Here is a 19,828-nt window from a genome sequence, read left to right on the forward strand (position 1 = left end):
CATAATAGCAGATAATTATACCAATTAGCATAGCCTAAGCATCTAGTAATTATTAACCTACCATTTACCTACCTAACTTACATCTTGGTCGTGGAAACTACTTCTACGCTTAGCAAAAATCTTAACTCTTTAAAACTATGATTCATGAGAGCCCTTTAATTTCAAAATCATAGTCGATTGAAGGGAGGGGGGGTTATATTCCCCTTTACAAAAAAAAAAAGAGATCCCTGTCTCTTTTAGGAAATATCTGTCTTTCAAACCAAGACACAGGCTTTAAGATTTTAAAAAGACATTGATGACAACCCCTGCTCTGGATTTGCCACATTAAACTGAACCCCTTCCACTGTTCATCCATGAGTGCCTTCCCCTTGCACAGGAGCTCCATATTTAGCTCCAAGACTGGGAATGTAGGAAAGAACCCAGTGGAAAAGAGTATCTTTCTCAAAAAGCAACTAAACTATGTACACGAGGGATGGCCAATTCACCTGAGTGCAGGAGCCAGCATGGTCCTCATTGATAGAATAGGCTTGACAATGAATGGGAAAAAATATGACAGTTTCTGTGCCACACATGGTTAGGTCTGGTTTAGAGCAAAATGGAGGTCACTGGTTATCCCTGAGCAGAATCCTAAAGTAACAGGTGGTACTCCTAGAAGGAAAGATTTGGTGCTAAAGAAAGCTACTGCCTTGAACTCTATGTTCCTCCTTCCTTCTACAAGAAATCAGGATCTCCAAGCAAGTATGGACATCTTTGGGAGTGTCCAGTTCCCTGCTAAAGCAGCAATAATGCACTGCAAAGCTCACCAGAACAGACAAACACCTGACAACATCACAAACCAAGTAGCAGCCAAAACTGCTAGAGAGGTGGCAGGACAAAGCATCTTGTTGCCAGTTCTTTCCAAAGTTGTGAACCTTTCCAAATCACTAAGAGCACACCATGATGAAAACATTCAATTAGCAAAATCCTTAATGTCTGATTTAGTTGTGAAGGGTGGTGGCTAACAGCAAATCATCAAGTTAGAGCGCCTCAAGCAATGATGAGACAAGCTATAGAAGACAAACATGAAGAAACTCATTGGGGTATTGAGGATTTGGTAGACAATTTGGAAAGGCTGCTACTTAGTCTTAGGCTGACAGGGACAAGCAAAATGGAAAATCTGCTTACAGAGCAATGCAGAATTTTACAAAAGACTGCCATTCGAGATCACAAACAAAGGAAATAATGCAGGAGATTAATGCCAAGTGGATTTTTCAGAGTTACCTCAACACAAAGTTCATATTAGGTTTCGTAGACCAATTTTCTGTGTGGCCAGAAGCTTTTCCGTTTCATATCAAGAAAGCTAAAGAAGTATCTCAAGTAATAATATAAGAAATAATACTCAGGTTAGGGATCCCGTTTGCAATGTCATCAGATAAAGATATTCACATTTCATAGCTGAAACTGTACAAAATCCATGCAAAACACTCCCAGTTACACGGGACATACTTAGCCCATGGAGTTCTTACGGCAGTGGCAAAGCTGAGACAAATTAGAGTCAAAGACAAAAGAATTGACCCAACTCCCCAGAGAGGAGCCAGCCCCAATACAAAAGAAACGAGAGGGAAAAATAGAGTCAACTGAGAATTTGAAGTTGAGACTTGTAAAAGCATGAAAATATGACTTCTTTATGCTCTGTAGAATTAGTTAGAAGAATTTCCATGAAAGGAAAGAAAAGTCATGAAGGGGTAAGCATGAAAAATCCTCAGTTTCAGCCCACTCTCAACAGCAACACTCTTGCACGCTCTGCCAAGCAGCAGCAGTCACCAGGCCAAGGGCAGGCAGCCCAGCAGAATTCACCCCATGGTCCCCACAGCAGAGTTCCTTGTGCTGCTGCACTGCAGAGCTGTAGGAGCATCCCCTGTGCCAGGCTACAAAGGAGCCAAGTCTCAGGGTTTAAGAGGTGACATTTTCTTCAGCTTCACTTGAAGGAGAACAGAAGGGCAGCAACAGCTCAGGTGTTCAATCACAAAACACTCCAGGATGTCTCAGGTATAGGGGCTTAAAAACGTTGGCATGGAGACAATTGAGGAAGTTCTAAAATACTCTCCAAAGAAGAAAGGGGCATTCACAGCCCCACTTAAGTCTATCCAAATATTGTCCTCCCTCAGCCATTTTTCTATCCTTCCCCAGAAGAAGGTTATGGCATTGCTGGCCACACCTCTACCCTGTCAGCTGAATATATTAACAACAGGACACTTAGGAAAAGGACTGGACTGCAACGTCCCCATAGGTCTGTGCAGAAATCAACATCTGTGTCTCTCTAGAGAGACTGGTTGTGACAGAGTATTTTTGAGAGAACTACAAAACAAGGTTTCCATATGGACACATTCACCCAAGTTCTCTTTCATACCCACTGAAGCACCTTCTCTACAACACTTGTAAATGTGTTTTACAAAACACTTGCCAAGATCTGGATATTCCTTGGCTCATTGACAAGGTGAAATCAAGTTCTACAAACAGTCCTGGGAAGTGCTTCAGCTGACATCTTGGAGCAGCCCATATGCATTCCTCTGTAACCCTTCAAAACAAGGGGATTTGGGGAGGGGGTTGTCCAAATTTCTATACATTCAAACACTAAAAGCAAAGATCTTAAATTAACGAGCATCTTGCATTGCAATGCAAGATGTAACCAAAAGTATGTATTTTATATTCATCTGTTAAAACCAGGTGGGGCAGTTGTCACCATCAGGTTGAATGTCACACACACACACTTGAGCAGAATAACAATGGAATCTTCATCCTCTTTATTCTGTGTGTTCTACAGTTCATATACTCTTAACAAAGCATGTTCTTAATTCATTGACTACATTACAATACCTTATTACATTCATTGCTGCAGAGCAATTAGTGTCAATGCATTTGGCACAAGTTTTGCACATTTTATAAGGCATGCATAAACATTTCCTTATGAACAATTTTTAACTAAAAAAAATCCTTCATGTATCTTTTGAAACCAGTTTCCATGCTAAAAGCCTTGTCTTCTTCCTTGCTACAGATAGGCTCGGAATTCATCAATTGCTGCTTCTTCTACTCACTCAGTTTGGCTTAAAGGCCAGCTGTCAAGCCTCTGCTGAGATATTTTAATGTGACATAGGGAAAACTACTGCAAAATGCCAACAACTCAATGAGCATTGCATCTGAGGCAGGTGTTGATCCAGCAGGCTCATGGCACACTGATGGTTTGTAAAGGATGCCTGTGATTCACCAGCAGAACACCATTTAACCACTTGCCAAAAAACTCTACAGATCTTGTACAGACCACAATTCTCTTGTTGATGAGCATCTCTTGAAAGACATCTCAAATTTGTTTTTCACAGGACACAGTAAACAAGGACTCCGTTTGTACTGGGATTTTTACGAGATTGCTCTTGCACAGACCCACATAAACTAAGGTGCTGGTTTGTGTTATTTTTTTATTGGTTTTCTTTTTAAGGTGGGAAATGAAACAGTTATGTAAATAATTCCCTGGTAGGACCTTGGCAGCTTCCTTTAGGCCAGACAAAACGCAATCAGTGGCTGATTTTTAATGTTGACACACTGTCACACCAATGGAAATGTCAGCTGCTCCTCTGTGAGCACCATGTAAGGACGAACAAAGGCCGGGAAGCTCTCTTTCCCTTGGGGCCTGAGCACAGGTCCCAGGCCGGCCGGGCGGGCTCTGCCCCTCTGCGGGCCTGGGTCGGGCCAGGCCGGGCGGGCTCTGCCGCGGGGCCGGGCCCCTTCTCGGGAAGCTCGCCGGGCCCCGTCCCGCCAGAGCCGGCTCCCCCTCCCCTCAGCACGGCCACACCGGGCCCGTGGCTCGGCTGGAATGCTGCTGCTGCTGCTGCTGCTGCTGCTGCTGCTGAGTTTCAGCAGAAGCCGCCGGGCAGGGGCAGGGGCAGCCATCGACCCGCGGATGCTGCCGCAGTGTGCTGGCCTGGCTGCTGAGATCCTCGCCTGCCCCCAGCGCGGCCCACCAAGAATCCTCCATCGTAAACAGCTCCGGCCGGGACTGGCAGGGATCACAGGGCCCTCTGCAGGCCTCGGGAAAAATATGAACTCTTTCAGTGCACAGATGAGACTTGCAGAGCTTCAATTTTGTCTTGAGTGACAGAAAAGTGGCAGAGTGACGACACACAGAAAAAACAGGAGGACACCAAGGTGAGTGAAGTAGAATTTCCAAGGTGGGAGGGATTGAAGAGATGCCTCACTCTTGGACTGAAATTCTCTTGTAAGTAATAGAGAAGATATGATTGAGATATCAGACACTTTTTCCTCTGTAACTCATGGAATGCATTTGTGGAGAATGAAGCGTTCTAAGCACAGTCATGAGCAGAAGCACCCGTGCTGAAGTAAGCAGATGTTGAAGTAGCTGTGGTCCCAGGAGAACTTTAAACAGAGAGAAGAGTGTTGAAGACCCTTTGCCCTCAGGGTAGAAGAAGATCTCTCTTCCAAGAGAACATTTACTGTAACAGTTTCATCCTTACAAATAATACCCCCTGAGTCTGACATGGTATTGGGGGTTGAATTGGTCCCTTCTCTTTCTGTGGCATTTTCTCCCATTGTTATGCTAAGTAATTGTGGCTACACCTTAAAATGACAGATAATGTTCTCTCGTAGGGGGGTGGCTGGAGGGGGAGGGGGGGGGAACCGGAAAAGGAAAGGTGGGATGGGGGGTCTGGAGCGGGGCTCTCTCTTCTGTTCTGTTGTCAGTTTTTATAGCTGTTGTTGGTTTTTTTTCTGCCTTGTTGGATATCAGTAAAGAACTGTTACCCTTATCCCCACACCTCCTGCCTGAAGGCTTCTGATTTGGACCTAAAATAATTAACAGGGAGGGGGTTGCATTCCACATCTCAGGAAAGCGGCTCTTGCCTTTCCTTAGCAGATACCTGTCTTTCAAACCAAGACACATGGCCCATAAATTCAGCTGTGGGAAGGCTGTGAAAAGATGGGAGGGACTTCATGATTGCAGATTTCCTGGACGGCTGCTATGTGTGGAAGTTGCATCCACGAGAGAACTGTTGTCTTGTGGAGAAGTGTCCATAGACTGACAAGAGAGACTCATCTCCCGAAGTGACATGAAGAAAGACTATTCTAGAGGTGACAAACTGACCAAATTGTTTCTGTACATTGTCAGTGGGAAAGAAAAGATATGTTCAAAAGGTTTTATTCTGTTTCTTCTTATTATTACCTTTAGTTTCTCTTAATGAAGTTTTCCTTTCTACCCTTTAAAATTTGAGCTTGCTTAGCCTTCCCTCCTAACCCTATCTCACAGCAGGAAATGAGTAAATAATTCTAGTGGGTGCACTGGTGATTTGGGCAGCACTTGACCCAACACATCAATTGGTGCATTGGCCGGGAAATTTCAAATTGGCCAACTAAAACCACTACATGAAATTGGTGCTTCTTCCAGATTTGGACTGGAACAAGAGCAACTCAATTCTGATGATGCTCACTCAGATGTGTTACAGCCTAAAATATAAAGACAAGATCACTGCAGACAAATTTTACTCAAATGATGAAATTCAAATAAAACAATAAACAAAGCAAGCCCAAATTGGAAAGAGGAATAATTAGAAGCAAGCAATCCATGGAGATCCTTGATGCACCAACTTCATGTCAGCTGGTGACATGGGCTATGTCACCCCCTCTGTTGTGGATAAGCTTTCCCCCGGGTGAAGGACCCCAGAGCAGGGCTGGTCTGCACATCAGAGAATGGGCGGTCACTGAGCCTCTCACCAGAGGCTTTCCAACACACACCCAAAGCTTCTCTCTGCCCACCCGTTGGTGAGAGGCTCTGTGCCAGCCTGGCAGCTGACAGCCTTGTGGCTCTTGTCTCCTCCCCAAAGGTGCTAAGCTTGGCTTTGTGAATGTCCCCAGTTCCTGAGTTTTATCTTATCTTCATCAGGGAACAGTTCAGGGCCCCACTCCAAAGGCCTATTCAGGATATGGTGGTATTCTGTTCAGCTGTTGTATTTCAGTTCTAAACATCCTTCAAGAAAATGCTGAAGTCAAAAATTGTAATATTTCAGTCTCTGACACATGGTTTGAAAGAAATCTTCCAGATCATTTGAGGTTTGAGAAAATGTATTTATTTACAATCCTACTCTATAATCCTCTATAATCCTTGTCTACAATCCTACTCTGCAATCCTAGTCTTCAATCCTACTCTTCAATTCTACTCTTCAATCCTACTCTGCAATCCTACTCTTCAATCCTAGTCTTCAATCCTACTCTGCAATCCTACTCTTCAATTCTACTCTTCAATTCTACTCTTCAATCCTACTCTTCAATCCTACTCTTCAATTCTACTCTTCAATCCTACTCTTCAATCCTACTCTTCAATTCTACTCTTCAATTCTACTCTTCAATCCTACTCTTCAATCCTACTCTTCAATCCTACTCTGCAATCCTACTCTACAATTTTAAACTGGTGGTGGAGCACATGGTCCAGATGTAATTATGGCAGTTGTTTCTCCATCATCCTCTTCTTCATGGAAACGATCAGTGGCACCAGGCAGGAAGTAGGCTCGACTGATGCTACAAATGGATGCTGCCCACCGGAAAATAAAAACAACAAAATAAAAACATCAGCAACAAAAAACAATGAATCAAGATTTCCAAGCTCAGTGCCTCACAGGCTCAATCAGGATTGCTCTGGTTCACAGAAAGATGCAGAAAGAGAACCAACAGGGCCATCTGCACCTCAACCTTCATGTGCAGGACCTTGCCATCACAGACAAACCTGGCCCAGAATCCCACTCATCTCTTTATTCTGGTGTCTTCATCTTGCTGGGGACTTTGTCCTGCCAGGGCTCTGGAAATGGTGCTTTCTATCCTTGGAGTTTCTTCCTATCAGGAAACTCCAAAGGCTCACATAGGTGCCTCTCTTTGAAAGACAGGCATCATGCTAATTTCCACAGGGAGACACAGCAGTGTCTACCTTTCCATGCCCTGCCCCTCCTGTGCTGGATGGCACCTTCCTTCCTTCCTTGCCAGCAGGGACAGCCGAGTGGCACTGGGTCCTGCAGTTCCCTCTCTGCCACACAAGCTGGCAGTAACCCTGGGGCAGGTCCTGTCTGCTTGACCATGCCAGGCAGCAGATGGGGCTGGGACAAGTCCCTCTCAGCTGTCCCTGTTTGCGTGGCAGAAACCTCTAAGAATGGGGTGGGGGCACAAACCAGGGCTCCTCAGAGGCTCACAGTGAGCCTGCCACAGCCCCTCCTTCCCACAGCCAAATCTCTGAGTGCTCAGCCAGGACTGGCTTCCTTGGGTTCTTCTATCAACATTTCACACCTCTGGATCCAGAATTGCTCTACTACAATTCTTTTGCCATTAGATAAAACTGTCCACACCACCAAATTACAAAACAGGGCGACAGAAACCGTCAGAGAACAGAGCACCTCTCCTCTGAGGACAAACTGAGAGACCTGGAGTTATTCAGCCTGGGGAAGAATAGGCCCCAGGGAGACTTTATTGACACTTGCCAGAACTTCAGTGGGGGCTTCTGAGGGAGTGTGGGACACCTTTTTTAATATGCCCAGTTACAGTAGGATGTGGGCTAATATTCTTAACCAAAAAGGGGATTGAGTCAGAGTAGGTCTAAGGAAGAACTTGTTTACTGGGAGCATAGTGCAACATGGGCAAAAATTGCCTTGAGAGCTGGTAGTTGCCCATGCCTGGAACCATCCCAGATCAGGTGGGACAGGGCTCTGAGCAACCTGATCTCCTTCAAGATGTCCCTGATCATTGCAGGCCACTTGGACCAGATGACCTTTGCACCTCCCTACCAGCCCAGCCCAGTCTAGGATTCCTCACCATTTTCATTTGAAAAGCACAAGATTGGAGGTGAGGAGGAGGGGCCTGATCTGATGCCTTGGCCTCCAGTGGAGGAGGAGCCCATCCCACGGACACTCTTTCACCTGCAGCCCCTTTGCATTTTACCTGCAGGAGCTCCTTGGCAGACCAGCGCCGAGCCTCGTCTGTCTGCAGGCAGCAGCTCAGGAAGTCCCGCAGCAAAGGCGAGAAGAGGTTGGGCTGCCGCAGCTTTGGTCTCCCTCCTGTGGCTATCAGGAGTTGAGGCTGGAGAAAAAGGAAACACGAGGCTCAGCCTGCTCCTTTCACATCTGTCACTGCTCTCCCAGATGCCATTGTTTAACCTGCACTCTGCACTGGCAGTTTCTGCCCTGGCAGAGAGGCTGAGATGACTTTGCTGTACAAACAAATCACCCAAACCCCAAAGCAGCCACAGCTTTTCCAACATGCAGGGGATCTCACCGTGGCAGCTGATCTCATTGACTGACCTAGTTAGTGAAAACTACATCAGCAAAAGCACATTTGGTTCCCTGAGGATTCACATGAGCTTAACAGGCATTTTGGTAGAGGGACTTGACTATATGAACTAACTCTACAATTTCCAAAGGTAATTACAGGAAGGGCATCTCTGCAGTGCTTGTTGGTCCCTTAAGCAGAGCTGCCATAAAACAAAACTCATCAAGCTTGTTGTCCACTTCTTGGTTAAAAAAAGGAGAAAGCTAGCAGAATTGTTTGTTTTGCTTTGGTGGTTTTTGTTTTTCCTTTTTCCTTTTCCTTTTCCTTTTCCGTTTTCCTTTTCTCTTTTTCTTTTTCTTTTTCTTTTTCTTTTTCTTTTTCTTTTTCTTTTTCTTTTTCTTTTTCTTTTTCTTTTTCTTTTTCTTTTTCTTTTTCTTTTTCTTTTTCTTTTTCTTTTTCTTTTTCTTTATTCTTTTTCCTCTATTTTTCTATAAAATTTAATCTAGGAAGATTCAACCTCCAATTTAAGGATATTTAAAACATATCTAAACATTTCACTGAAAAATTCACTTCCTTCAGTAACACAGTTCCAACAGTGTTCAAAAAGCAAATGAGAAATGTCAGGCATGGCTGGAGGCCCAAATGGCACGTTGCTGAAATGGTGACCTGCCACTTCCCTTCTGAGGCCACCAAAAGTACAGCAGATACTGATGAGCTGCAGGGATATTTTTAGAAAGGACCTTGGTTGAAGTGGTGCCAGCAGATGGCAATGGGATTTTGTCCAGTGGCACACAGAACATGGGACAGGTGAGAAAGACAGTGGGATCAGTAAGTATTTGCACCTCACCCAGACAGGAGTTTGGTTCCAGTGAGGCACTTCTCCTTCCACCATTTCAATGCCCACGATTCCAAGAGACCAAATATCCACTTTGGGGCCATATGGCTGCCCCATCACAACTTCAGGTGCCATCCACCCAGAAGCGCCGGCCACTGAGTTCTGTCTACTCTGCTCAGGGGTGAGCTGAGCAAAGAGGCCAAAATCAGCTGTGGACAAAACAACACACCATGAAAGCCAGCTCTAATTAGGAAACCAAGCCAAAGAATTCCCCACTGTCACTCTAAGAATGAGCTGTTGATGAATCTCCTGGAGAACTGGCCATGCTCAGTTTCCTGGGGGCTTTAGACAAGGTAGTAGGGAATTGGCCACTTCCAAGAAAACCCAGGATTTTAAACGCTGCTCAGAGCAGTGGCCTTTATTCCCCTGAAGGTTTACATTCTATCTCCCTCCCTCTGGAAGGGACACACACAGACCAATGCCACTCTTGACTGCTTGTGCTTCCCTATCGTACCTCTGTGCATGTTGCAGCTGTGCCTTCAGCTCAAAGCAGGGGCCCCTGCACTCCCACCAGCAGCATTTTTGGGGAGCTGGCAGTCACTCAAAGCAGCCCCACACCCCACATCCCTAGAACTCTGCCCCTGACCAAGAATATACTGACCCAGCTTAACAGAGCCATCGGTTCTCAGAAGGATGTTGCTGCTCTTCACATTTTGATGGATCACGTCATTTACATGAAGAAAATCCAGTCCTTGAAGGCACTGGGAAGAAAAACAGAAACGGGAGGGCAAACACTAGTCATGTGAGGTCATCATACAAGAAAGGAAACAGCTCTAAATTATTCCCTTTCCAGGGAATGGGGAGTAATGGCAGAACACAGTGCCAGTGAGAGGAAGAGCTTGCTGCTCCAACACCAGCAGAGCAGAACCTTTCTAAGGAAAGGCATGTCAGCTTTTGGAAGAGCAACAGCAACTGCTGTTGTAGACTGTGCCCTGCAAACCAGCCAGAATGACTGCTGCTGCAGTGGATGTGCTCAGAATTCAAGAGCATTTTGGGTGCACTACTATCCTCTTCAGTTGAGGACTGTGAGAAATGAGTCTCTCTTTTTTCTTTGCTGTTTGTTTCAAATCCTGCCACCAGCACCTTTGTTTTTACAGATTAGGAATGCAGTGCAGACAGGCTCGAGGTAAACATTTAGAGAGGCAGGGTGGAGAACAGCAAATACAAATACAAGAGACATAGAGAGAATACAAAAGCAGGAGGTCAGAGTACAGGAATAGAGGACAGTGATTTCTGGGGCACTGGCACACAGTTCACTTGAGATGCTTTTACTTCCCCATAGCATACCAGCAACACAGAAACAAAGCTTGGCACATGAAATCTCTGCAGTTCTGAGCCCCAGTTTCCCAAACTATCCTGACCAAGCCCTCGGAAGCACAGGTGGGATCTCTGACCTCCCGACTGACAGCTGCCATCTCATCCTCAGACAGGTACATCTTGCTGATGGCATCTCTCAGAGTGCCTCCATCCATGTACTCCATTACCAGCCAGAATTGCTTATCCACAAGGTAGCTGAAAGAAGGAAACAAGGCTGTGGATATGAACGTGCATGGCTGTGTTGCTGTTTGGAAAAGACAAGCGTCACTGTTGTTCCCGGGTCTCTTTGTGATGAGGACACAATGAAAGGAATAGACATTCCCTCTAGGCTGTGCAGTGTTTCCAATCTGTGCAGACTCAAGGAGAATGACACATCTGCGATAAATAGATGTGTTAGGTGGCCATCAAGCAAAAAGTCTTCTTTAGTAAGAGATTAAAAAACCTGTCACGCTGTGTGTTTCTGGAAAAAAAGCACCGTGTCCCTGGCATGCACAGCAATGGAAAAGAGGGGACACAATCCAAGTGAAATCCTTGTTAGTTTACCTGCATGCAAGAAGGTACTTGAAGTAAATCAAGCCCCACAACAACATGAAGCCAGTGAATTTATTGTCTATTGACTTAGTAAGATACAGTTGATCCAGGTTTTGAACAATTTTCACACTACACGTGCCAGGGAAGACTCATGCAGACAAGATGCCCTCTCTTCCCATCCATTGAGGATGAGCAGAACAATACTAATTTATTAATAATTAACAGCTCTATCTTCTGCCAGGGACAAATGTGGGTTTTATCCTGCGTGTTTGCAGTATGTAAACAAACAGTCATGGGACAAAAGCACAACAACTCACCTGTCTAAATAGTTGACCAGGTTGGGATTCCTATTCTTCTTCATGACCATGAGTTCATTGGCCTTTATTTCTTTACTTGTCATTCCTTGAAGATTTATTTTCTTTATGGCCACCTAAAATGACATTGAAAATCAGTAACTTGAGAAGTTGGTGGCACAAAACCACAGAGCACATGGAGTGAGTGTTTTTGCAATGACACAGCTGAGCTGATTCAAAGTGCCTTGTGATTAGATATTGGAGTAATTAGGCACTGACATTCCAACAGCCCATTTCTCTGCTCCCTTGGGGGCCAGTTACAGGACACATGGCCATTGATGTTTTGCCTTGTCCATTTGGTAACAAAGATGTCTGACCACACAGTAACAAAGCTCTGCCCACACTCTCTGCTGCTCTGTCTGGGATTCAGAAGTCATCTGTGCCTTGGTACTCTCTGGATACATCCTGGGCTCTAAGCTGGGCTTGAGGTTTTCAGGGACACCTCACACATGTCTCCCTACACGCAGTTCCCAAGTGCAGCACTGCAGGTGGCTAAGGAACTACCAGTAACATTCAGATGCATTTGCTGGCAGCCAGAAATGAGAATACAGCTCTGAAGCTGTAGCCCCGAAGAGCAGGGAGATGCTCTAAGGCACCACCTTTGTTTTAGCAATTGAGAGCGAGTGAGCGCGTCCTTCTCTGAAAGGAACCGCTGCCCTCCTCGCCTTCCTTCTGGCAGCTGAGAAGGACAAAGACTGTCCCAAAGGCAATTTCCAGGCTGGCACCAGTCTGTGCTTCTTGTGCCTTTGCTGCACAGCTCTACCCAAAGCTCCAGCCACAGCTCACACCAGAGGGGAAAGCCCTCAAGGGCTGCAGAGTCTGCAGGGGCTGTTGACATTCACCTCTCTTCCTCTGGTCTTGTCGAATGCCCTGCAAACCTCTCCAAAAGTCCTAGAAACAAAACAAAGCAAAGAAAGGAGAAGCAATTTAGAATTTGGAGTGAAAGCCAAGGAGGACATCAGTCCTGTCAGTGCCTAAAACCTGCAGGATGTGGGATGGGAATACCAGAAGACAACTGATACGTTTTCCTCTCAGGTGTGGAGGCACTGAGCCAGCTCCTGGAGTGTTGGGATTTACTGTCTCGACTCAAAAAGAGAGCTTATTATCTCATCTCGAGTTTCAATTTCTAAACTGTGCAGTTCTTATCCTGACCATGGAGTATTTCATTCAGCAAACTCTTGGAAAGAACTGTTCCTGGGAACAGTTATCTCACAGCTTTCATAGGGGGTAGGTTGCTATTTCAGGCAAGCAAGATCCTTCTGCTTTCATTAGTGTGGCTGTAGGATTTGGAGGTATTCAAAAATGCTAAGGAAATTAGCACAGAGCTGTCCCACACTTGAGAGACAAGGAGATCTTCCAGGTCCTGTTCCTTGTTGCTGGCAAGACCTTGCCAGCATGGAGATGTCTTTGGCATTGCCTTCTGACCACGTTCACAAAGTCTGACCAGTAATGAGAGATAGGACGATTTAACTCCAGTGTCTGAATATCTTTACAGCTTGTCTGACTTCACACTTGATAGACATTCTACCAGCAAATCCGCTGCCCCGTGGTTGTGTGGAAGTAACTGTGGTTGGACTCACCCGTTGCCAATATTTTCCAGTTCAGTGTATTTTGTCACAGGATTTTCCATGGTCACTATTTTCCCTGAGGGAAACAAAATGCAAGATGCTCACTTGAAAGCAGAGATCTCAACTTCCAGAAGATCAAAAAGGCAGCCCCACTGTCTGGGTCTCTGAACCCTTTGTGCTTGGCTGGGTAACAAAAACAACAACCAGACAGACAGCTCTGCAGCACAGATGGCCAGCACAGAGAGCGATTTTTCCACAGCAGTTCCTATGAGGATTCCTAAATATCCCTGTGACACCAGGCTCAGGAGGAATATTTGGTATAGCTATGCTGACACATGCCCACAACGCACTGTCCCTCAAATACACAGGACGTACTCAGTAGCTGCAGGTACTTCTCCTCAGTCTCCTGTCGCTGAGCAGCAGCTGTGTCAGTGCTGGAGATGAACAGTCTGCCCAGGCTCCACTTCTCAGGCTGGGGAACAAAGGCTCCTTTAGACAACGCTGCTGCTGCAGCAGGTTCAGTCACAGAGCCTGTGTAGATCTGAGACAAGTAATGAGTTTATCTCAGAACGGTGGCTGGCAGAGATTACTTCGAGATCCCTTTTCAAATGCAAGCCCTCAGGAAGATGTTTTCAACCACATGCATGGCTCTTAAAATGGATTATTTGCATGTCCACTTCTCCAACTGGATGGGTCAAAACCAAAGGCAGGTTTTACTCAAGTTCAAGGCCAGATTCATGTTCCATTTTCATGTTTTCTGAAGGATAACTGCCACAATGATCATTCCACTTCCTCCCTATGGATTCCTTTCCCCTCTAATGGCTGCAGACACACTTCTTCAAATGTTCTACCTCCTTCCACTCAGATCTCTTTTCCTCCACCATCTTTGGGACGTGCCCAACCTGCAGCATCTCTGGCTGGGACAGCTCCTGTGCCTCACACCGACCACGGGGCTTTTTGTTTCCAGTCCTTTGCTGGAAGTCTTTGCAGGCTGGCAGGTGAGATGTCAACACTTCCACCTCAAGTTAAACAGAACAAAGCAGTCAGAGACTACAGCTTGTCCCTGTCAGCCAAGAGTCATCAACTGTGAGGAAAGGGAGAGAACAGGGCTACAGACAGCTTGTTTCAATCCTCCATCTGGGTCACCATGTCCCACTGTAAAAATACCTCAAGAACAAGGAACACAGTAACCCTACAGCAGGATTGCACCCAGAGGCATCACCCCACCCCCTGCTACTCTACAGTGGAAAGGCAAGAAGGGCAGAAACCACCAGTTTGGTGACTGCACTGGCTATTGCTGTTTCACTCACTTGATTTTGTACAGCCTCAAGCATGGGATTATGTTTCTCTCCGATCATTTTTGTTTCTTCCTCCAGCCTCTTCACTCTTGCCTTCATCCTAGCCTCAGTTTCCTGCAGCTCTGTGTGCAGCTCATCCTTGAGGTTCCGTAAAAAACAAGAGAAATATTTCTTGAACGGAGGGTCTGCCACTCTTGCACTCACCGGGTTTTGTTGATTGTCTCTCTGCTGATGGAGATTCATCTCCTCCTGGATGCTTCTCTTGTCCTCCTTGTTCCTCCTCTTCACTGCCATGGTGGCAATCTGAGCTTCAGGCAGCTCTCCTTGTGGCTCTATCTTGATGTTCTGTACACACAAATGCAGAGCAAATCACAGGGAGCTGCCACCAGGCTCAGCTTTTTCCTCTTTCAGCCTCAAAATCAAATTCATTCCGCCATTCTTTCTACTTCCCTACCCACCACTGCTTCCATTGTAACCCTCCCATCCCTGATCTCTGCAGATTACAAGGCTCTGTGCTTCCAGTGCCTGTGGCACTCCTGGCCTCCTCAGTCCCAAGAGCTCTGTTTTATGTCCCTGTTCCTGCCCTTCACTCTGTCACCTGCTTGAGCCAGGCTTACCTGGACATTCTCCTCTAGCTCTTCCACCTGCTGCCTGAGCTGCTCTTCCTGCTCTCGGGCTGGGCACAGCTCTCCCTGAGTCTGCCATGGCACCTCTGATAAAGCAATCTGCTCATGCTCTTGCTCCAGAAGGGCCTGCACAGAAAGCAAGAGGAGATGGGTTTCAACTTCCCATACAACATTTGTGGGCCAAGTCTCTGAGACTGATGGGCTCACACGTTCCCAAAGCACTGTGCTGCTGCTCCCCTGGCTCATTCCCTGCCCATGGGGAGGCACAGATTCCAAAGTGACACTGGCAGTACAGTCAGGGTCCATCTGTGACTGAAGCTCCAACAGCCTCTCAGGCAGCTGACAGGGAAGGTGTGGCATTTCTCAAGGCTCTGCTGAGGGCCTCCCTCCACTTCTGCTCTGTCCCCTTTGTCTTTCCATGGTGACTGACACCCAGCCCCGTCCCACAGCTCCATCCTGGCTCTGCAGGTGGCTTCCAGTGTGGGCTCACTCCTTGTGACAGGCACTTCTGGAGTTCATGTTCTCTTCAGGCCTGCACCACCATTCCTGCCTTTCTGACATCTACTCTCTTGTTAGAAATCCTGCTCAATCAGGAGAGAAGGATGCATGCACAGATCCTCTGATGGAGGTCAGAGAGCTTCCACAGCCACCTCAGTATATGGAGGAGGATCAAGGTGTTTATTCTTCCTCTCTTGTCAACTGAGAATTCAGACCAGCAGTAACAGAGACCTTCTTAAGGCCCCATCAACAAATGAACTTAGACACCTCTAGGGATGCCAATGAAGAAAATCATGTGTCATGTACTGCATGTATGACAAGAGTCACCAAACATCACCTGAAGCATGGAATCGTTCCATGTCACCAGGACAGGGAGAATTTAAAGAATAAACTGGGGGCTTCAGGGTAGAAGACGCTGGAGGAGGAAAACAACTCTGAGGGGAAAAAAACAACCATTTCTGGAGGGGAAACATCTCTGCCTGCTCGGGATCAGTTGAAACAACATGTCTCTGCTCTTCTCCCCCTGAAGGGATGCCTGTAGGGGAGATTTGCAACTCCAACTGCCTCTGACCAGAGCCAGGAAGAATCAATTATGGAAATATTACATAGGTAGATTGATAGCTAGACAGATAGATAGATCTCATTTATGTAATTTCTCTTACTATAATTTCTGTTATGACATACATCAACACCAATGCAACCAATGCCCCCATCAGCAGCAATCCTGAACTTGCTCGCCTGTTGCATCAATAAACCAAACTCCTGGGGAATCTGGAGCATGTACGTCGTTATGGAATGAGATCAAACCCAAAGAACTGCACTGGGAACTGCACTCTTTCTGCATCTCTGTTAGGGCAAGTTCTTCTCTTTGTCACAAGCACACTGATGGTGCTAAAGTGGCTGTAATCAGAAATTAAGCCCAGCCCCTCCCAGCTCATTTGATCTCTGAGAACCAGCCAGAATTCAAGGTTTTGATTTCCTGCTAAATTCCCAAATCTAGTCCTGGTTGTATTATTGGACAATTGCTGATCCCCAAGGCTGCCAAAAGATAAGAGTGGTGGTAACATGAAAGTGATGTGCAAGATCAAACTGGCTGGCCTGGCATCAGAAAATCTCCTTGTGCTCCAACGTCCCTGCCCCAAACTACATCTTCTTGTGCAGGAAATCTTGAGCAAAAGCACCTTTGCTTGCTAGAGGAAGAAAATAAACAGGTCTTCACCTTCTAGCAGACCAACAACTCAAAAAACCCAATGATCAAATTGTCACCTACTCCAGCATCTAAAGCATCTGGATGCACTGTGGGGATCCTTGGCACAGAAACGGCCCTTGTGGGGAGCACTGTCACGTAGGCATTCATGGAAGTGTGCCTAGAAGGTCCCTCATGAGTCTCCCTTTCCCCAGGCTGTAGCTCCCTCAGCACCTCACTGGCCTTGTGCTCCCACCCCTCCCCAGCTCCCGTGCCCTTCTGCGCACACGCTCCAGCCCCTCAAGCTCTTTCTGCTTCACAGCTGCCCACATGTGGACACAGCACTCCAGCTGCCGCTGCAGCCCTGCCCAGCACAGGCCACACCTCACTGCCCTGCTCCTGCTGCCCCTCTAGTGCTGACACAGGCCAGCATGGCCTTGGCCTTCTTGGCCACCTGGGCACACGCTGCCTCATCTTCAGCTGCTCTTGACAGGCACTCGTGGCTCCTTTTGTCCACCTTCCACATCTGACTTCGGATGCAGCATCCGAAATTCCAAGATACCTCTTCTCTTCTTAGCAACACAGGACACTAGTCCAAGTCTTTCAACTCTTCCCCCTCTGCAGGCACCACTGGCATTTTCATATGCAGTTATCAAGTTATAAGTTATGCACACAATAGAAAGTATCAACAGACACATGTAGCCTCTGGCTTTTGCCCCAGCAATGGGTCCACAACTATGCAGTTTTTGTCTTTTGCCACACGGGACATGTGCAGGCCCAGAAGGATCCATGGACAACACAATCATCTCTTTGCAGCTTCTCTAAAATAAGCCGACTCTCACTGCACTCTGCTACTGACCACTCTGCCTGAAGAGGCAAAAGAACAACCTGGCAATAAAGGCACCAAATCTCTGACTGCCACCTGCCACTCCACAATGTGTCTCTCAAATACCGCCACATAAGCGCACCCAAGAAGCTCGTGGCGACAAAGCACCCCAAAGAGCCTATGAGGTCAGATCAAGCATTTCTCTGCCTTTAGCTCCTTGGCCACCCTGTGGAGTGGCACAGGTCTCTCCAGACCGCCGTGTCCCCTACGTATCCAACGTGGCTGAGCTCAGTGCCTTGGACATGCTCCCTCCTCTGGGGCTGGGGAGCCTTCATGCTTCACGCTGGCCCCTAGCAGAATCCCAGCAAGCTGGGGCCTAAAGACGACACAGCAAAGCCCATTCTCCAGCTCTCACGGCTTTGCAGGGCAATTCCTAACTCCCCACAGGACTGCAGCACTCAGCAACCTGAGCCACCAACAGCAGGTCCTGGCTGGACAGAAGCTTGCAGCTCTGTCTTGCACTAAAGACAGCAGCAGCCACAACTGGCACTTACCGGCTCGCAATATTCAGCTTCCGCTGTGACCACACTTGCAGGTTTGTGGTCGTTTTGCTCGTCTTTGGCCTCATCTCCAGGAGCAGAGGGAGCCAGAGGAGAGTCTGCTCTTGGCTCAGGGTTCTTTGGAGAGAGAGAAGCATGAGGGACAGGCCATTACCTATCATTTATATACTTAATTCTGTGCAGCTCTACAACCTGCTCTACAAAGGCAAAATCATCAACTGTCATCGCAGTGCAATTCTAAGTCACTCTGACTAAATTCAAATGGGCTGGTTCAACAGAACTGCATATGGCTCTGAATTCAATATTCCACCCTGGTTACTATCAGCAAGCAACAGTCTCTCTGAAAACTGAGCTTTCAGTTCTTTAAAGCTGTGACATGGAAAATTAGGAAATAGCCAGTAATGCCTTTGCTATTGCTGCTTCAGACATGGAAATGGATTTTTTTACAGCCCACCCAGCTGGCCCTCCACCCTCTACTGCCACAGGCCAAGCTCACTGCTTTCTCCTCGTTTCTTACACAACAGCAACATCAAATGTTCCTTTCTCACTCACCTCCCATTGGGCACCTCTGAATACACGTCTCAGGTGACCTGTAGTGGGCAAGGAAAATGAAGCAGATTCCTTGAGACAACTGCCTGGGCTGATCAATCCCACAAAACAAGGCAACCCTAATACAGAGCATTTTCTGTTTCACTACAGGGGACCAGGAGACACAGCTCTTGTGCACTGCCAGCAAGAGAACAGGACAATATTCTTGGCTGTGACTGCGCTTTGGCCTGTTTTGCCAGCAAATTCATACAAATTGGATCACTATAATGAAAACAGTTCTTTAACACTCAATGCTCCTTTTCTGCCCGACACATAAGGCAGCCTTTTTTATCCTCTCCTTCAGACAATGTTTTTTTAAATTGGTTCCATGCACTAATTCTCATTAACTTGTTGGAAAGACTTGCCCAGAAAAGCTTCCCCAAGATCCCTCTGAGCTGTGGAAGTTCCAGTGGCAGTGAAACAGCACAGCAGCAGCTCCAGGGTTCGGGAGCAGACATTCATTGCTTTGCAGTTTGCACTTCATTGTAAAGGGAATCACTATTTTAACACTTAAGAAAGGCTCAAGTTAGGCAGGCAAATCCTTTCACGACAAAATTTAGAATAAAGAAGCTTTCTCTAAATTCTTGGAAGAGCTGCAGAAATTTTAGAAGGCTTTCTGAGAAGGCCTCCCAGTTTGCATTTTCAAAGTTGTCCCGCTTGATCCAGCAAAGTGAGGAAATGTCAGACTCTGCTGCCACAGACTCTCCCGTGGAGGGAATTCAACCCCTGTAGGTTCCCGTGCAAATGCTGCCCACAGACCCCTGGCTACAGAAACCCTGTTTTTAGCGGAATGTGTTGACAGGAGCTTTCCCAAAGCAGTGGCATCCCAATGCTCTTTCTGTTTCAAAATCAACTCAATTACTAAGAAAGAGCAGGAAGATATACAAAAGCCAGGTTAGGTTACACTCAAGGGAAATCTCTACTTACGTGCCAGGTGTGTCAGGTAATAGCCGGAATAACCAATGCCATAAACAGTGCAAACTGCAGCAGCGAGTTGCTCCATGACTGTAGCACTGCTGTGCAAGTTTGCAGACTGTGCTGCAATGCAAGAAAAAACAAGGCTCCTGTCACTGTGCAGCTGCCCACTGACAGACGCCTCAAGCAGGAGGATGCTCCTGCACTGAGCAAGCCCAAGAGCTGCTCTGACACTGAGGCCTTCCGTGCCCCAAGGCAACCTTCTGATGTCACCACTACAACGTGGCAACCATGCCCTGACATCACAAAGCAAACGTTCTGCATTGGGCTCTGAATTTATGCAAAGCAGCCCAACATTCCTTACAGCAAACACAAAAT

At 46.8% G+C, this 19,828-nt stretch overlaps 1 protein-coding gene across 1 annotated transcript; it reads right to left on the minus strand.

Annotated features, from left to right (window-relative positions):
- Positions 1–6,422: 6,422 nt before the first annotated feature.
- On the minus strand, positions 6,423–19,538 carry LOC148219604 (serine/threonine-protein kinase PAK 3-like). Its single transcript, XM_088156378.1, has 15 exons — positions 19,463–19,538; positions 18,500–18,537; positions 17,942–18,046; positions 14,869–15,003; positions 14,264–14,596; positions 13,805–13,972; positions 13,329–13,494; positions 12,966–13,029; positions 12,228–12,276; positions 11,350–11,462; positions 10,579–10,696; positions 9,786–9,885; positions 9,137–9,333; positions 7,963–8,100; positions 6,423–6,571 (listed from the first exon to the last, which is right to left on the minus strand). Exons 1-15 carry the CDS (start codon positions 19,536–19,538, stop codon positions 6,479–6,481), a joined length of 1,893 nt encoding a protein of 630 aa, XP_088012504.1. The 3' UTR covers positions 6,423–6,478.
- Between the last annotated feature and the right edge of the window lie 290 nt (positions 19,539–19,828).

Source organism: Sturnus vulgaris, chromosome Z (assembly GCF_052056855.1).
Source record: "Sturnus vulgaris isolate bStuVul1 chromosome Z, bStuVul1.hap1, whole genome shotgun sequence".
In the NCBI taxonomy this organism is placed as follows: Eukaryota; Metazoa; Chordata; class Aves; order Passeriformes; family Sturnidae; genus Sturnus; species Sturnus vulgaris.

Coding starts and splice junctions, on each gene's coding strand:
- LOC148219604 (XM_088156378.1), bottom strand. CDS start 19,538: ATGGAGCAACTCGCTGCTGCAGTTTGCACTGTTTATGGCATTGGTTAT. Junction 18,538..19,462: donor TTACCTGACACACCTGGCAC/GTAAGTAGAGAT, acceptor TGCCCACTACAG/GTCACCTGAGACGTGTATTC. Junction 13,973..14,263: donor TTGAGGCTGTACAAAATCAA/GTGAGTGAAACA, acceptor GTTTAACTTGAG/GTGGAAGTGTTGACATCTCA.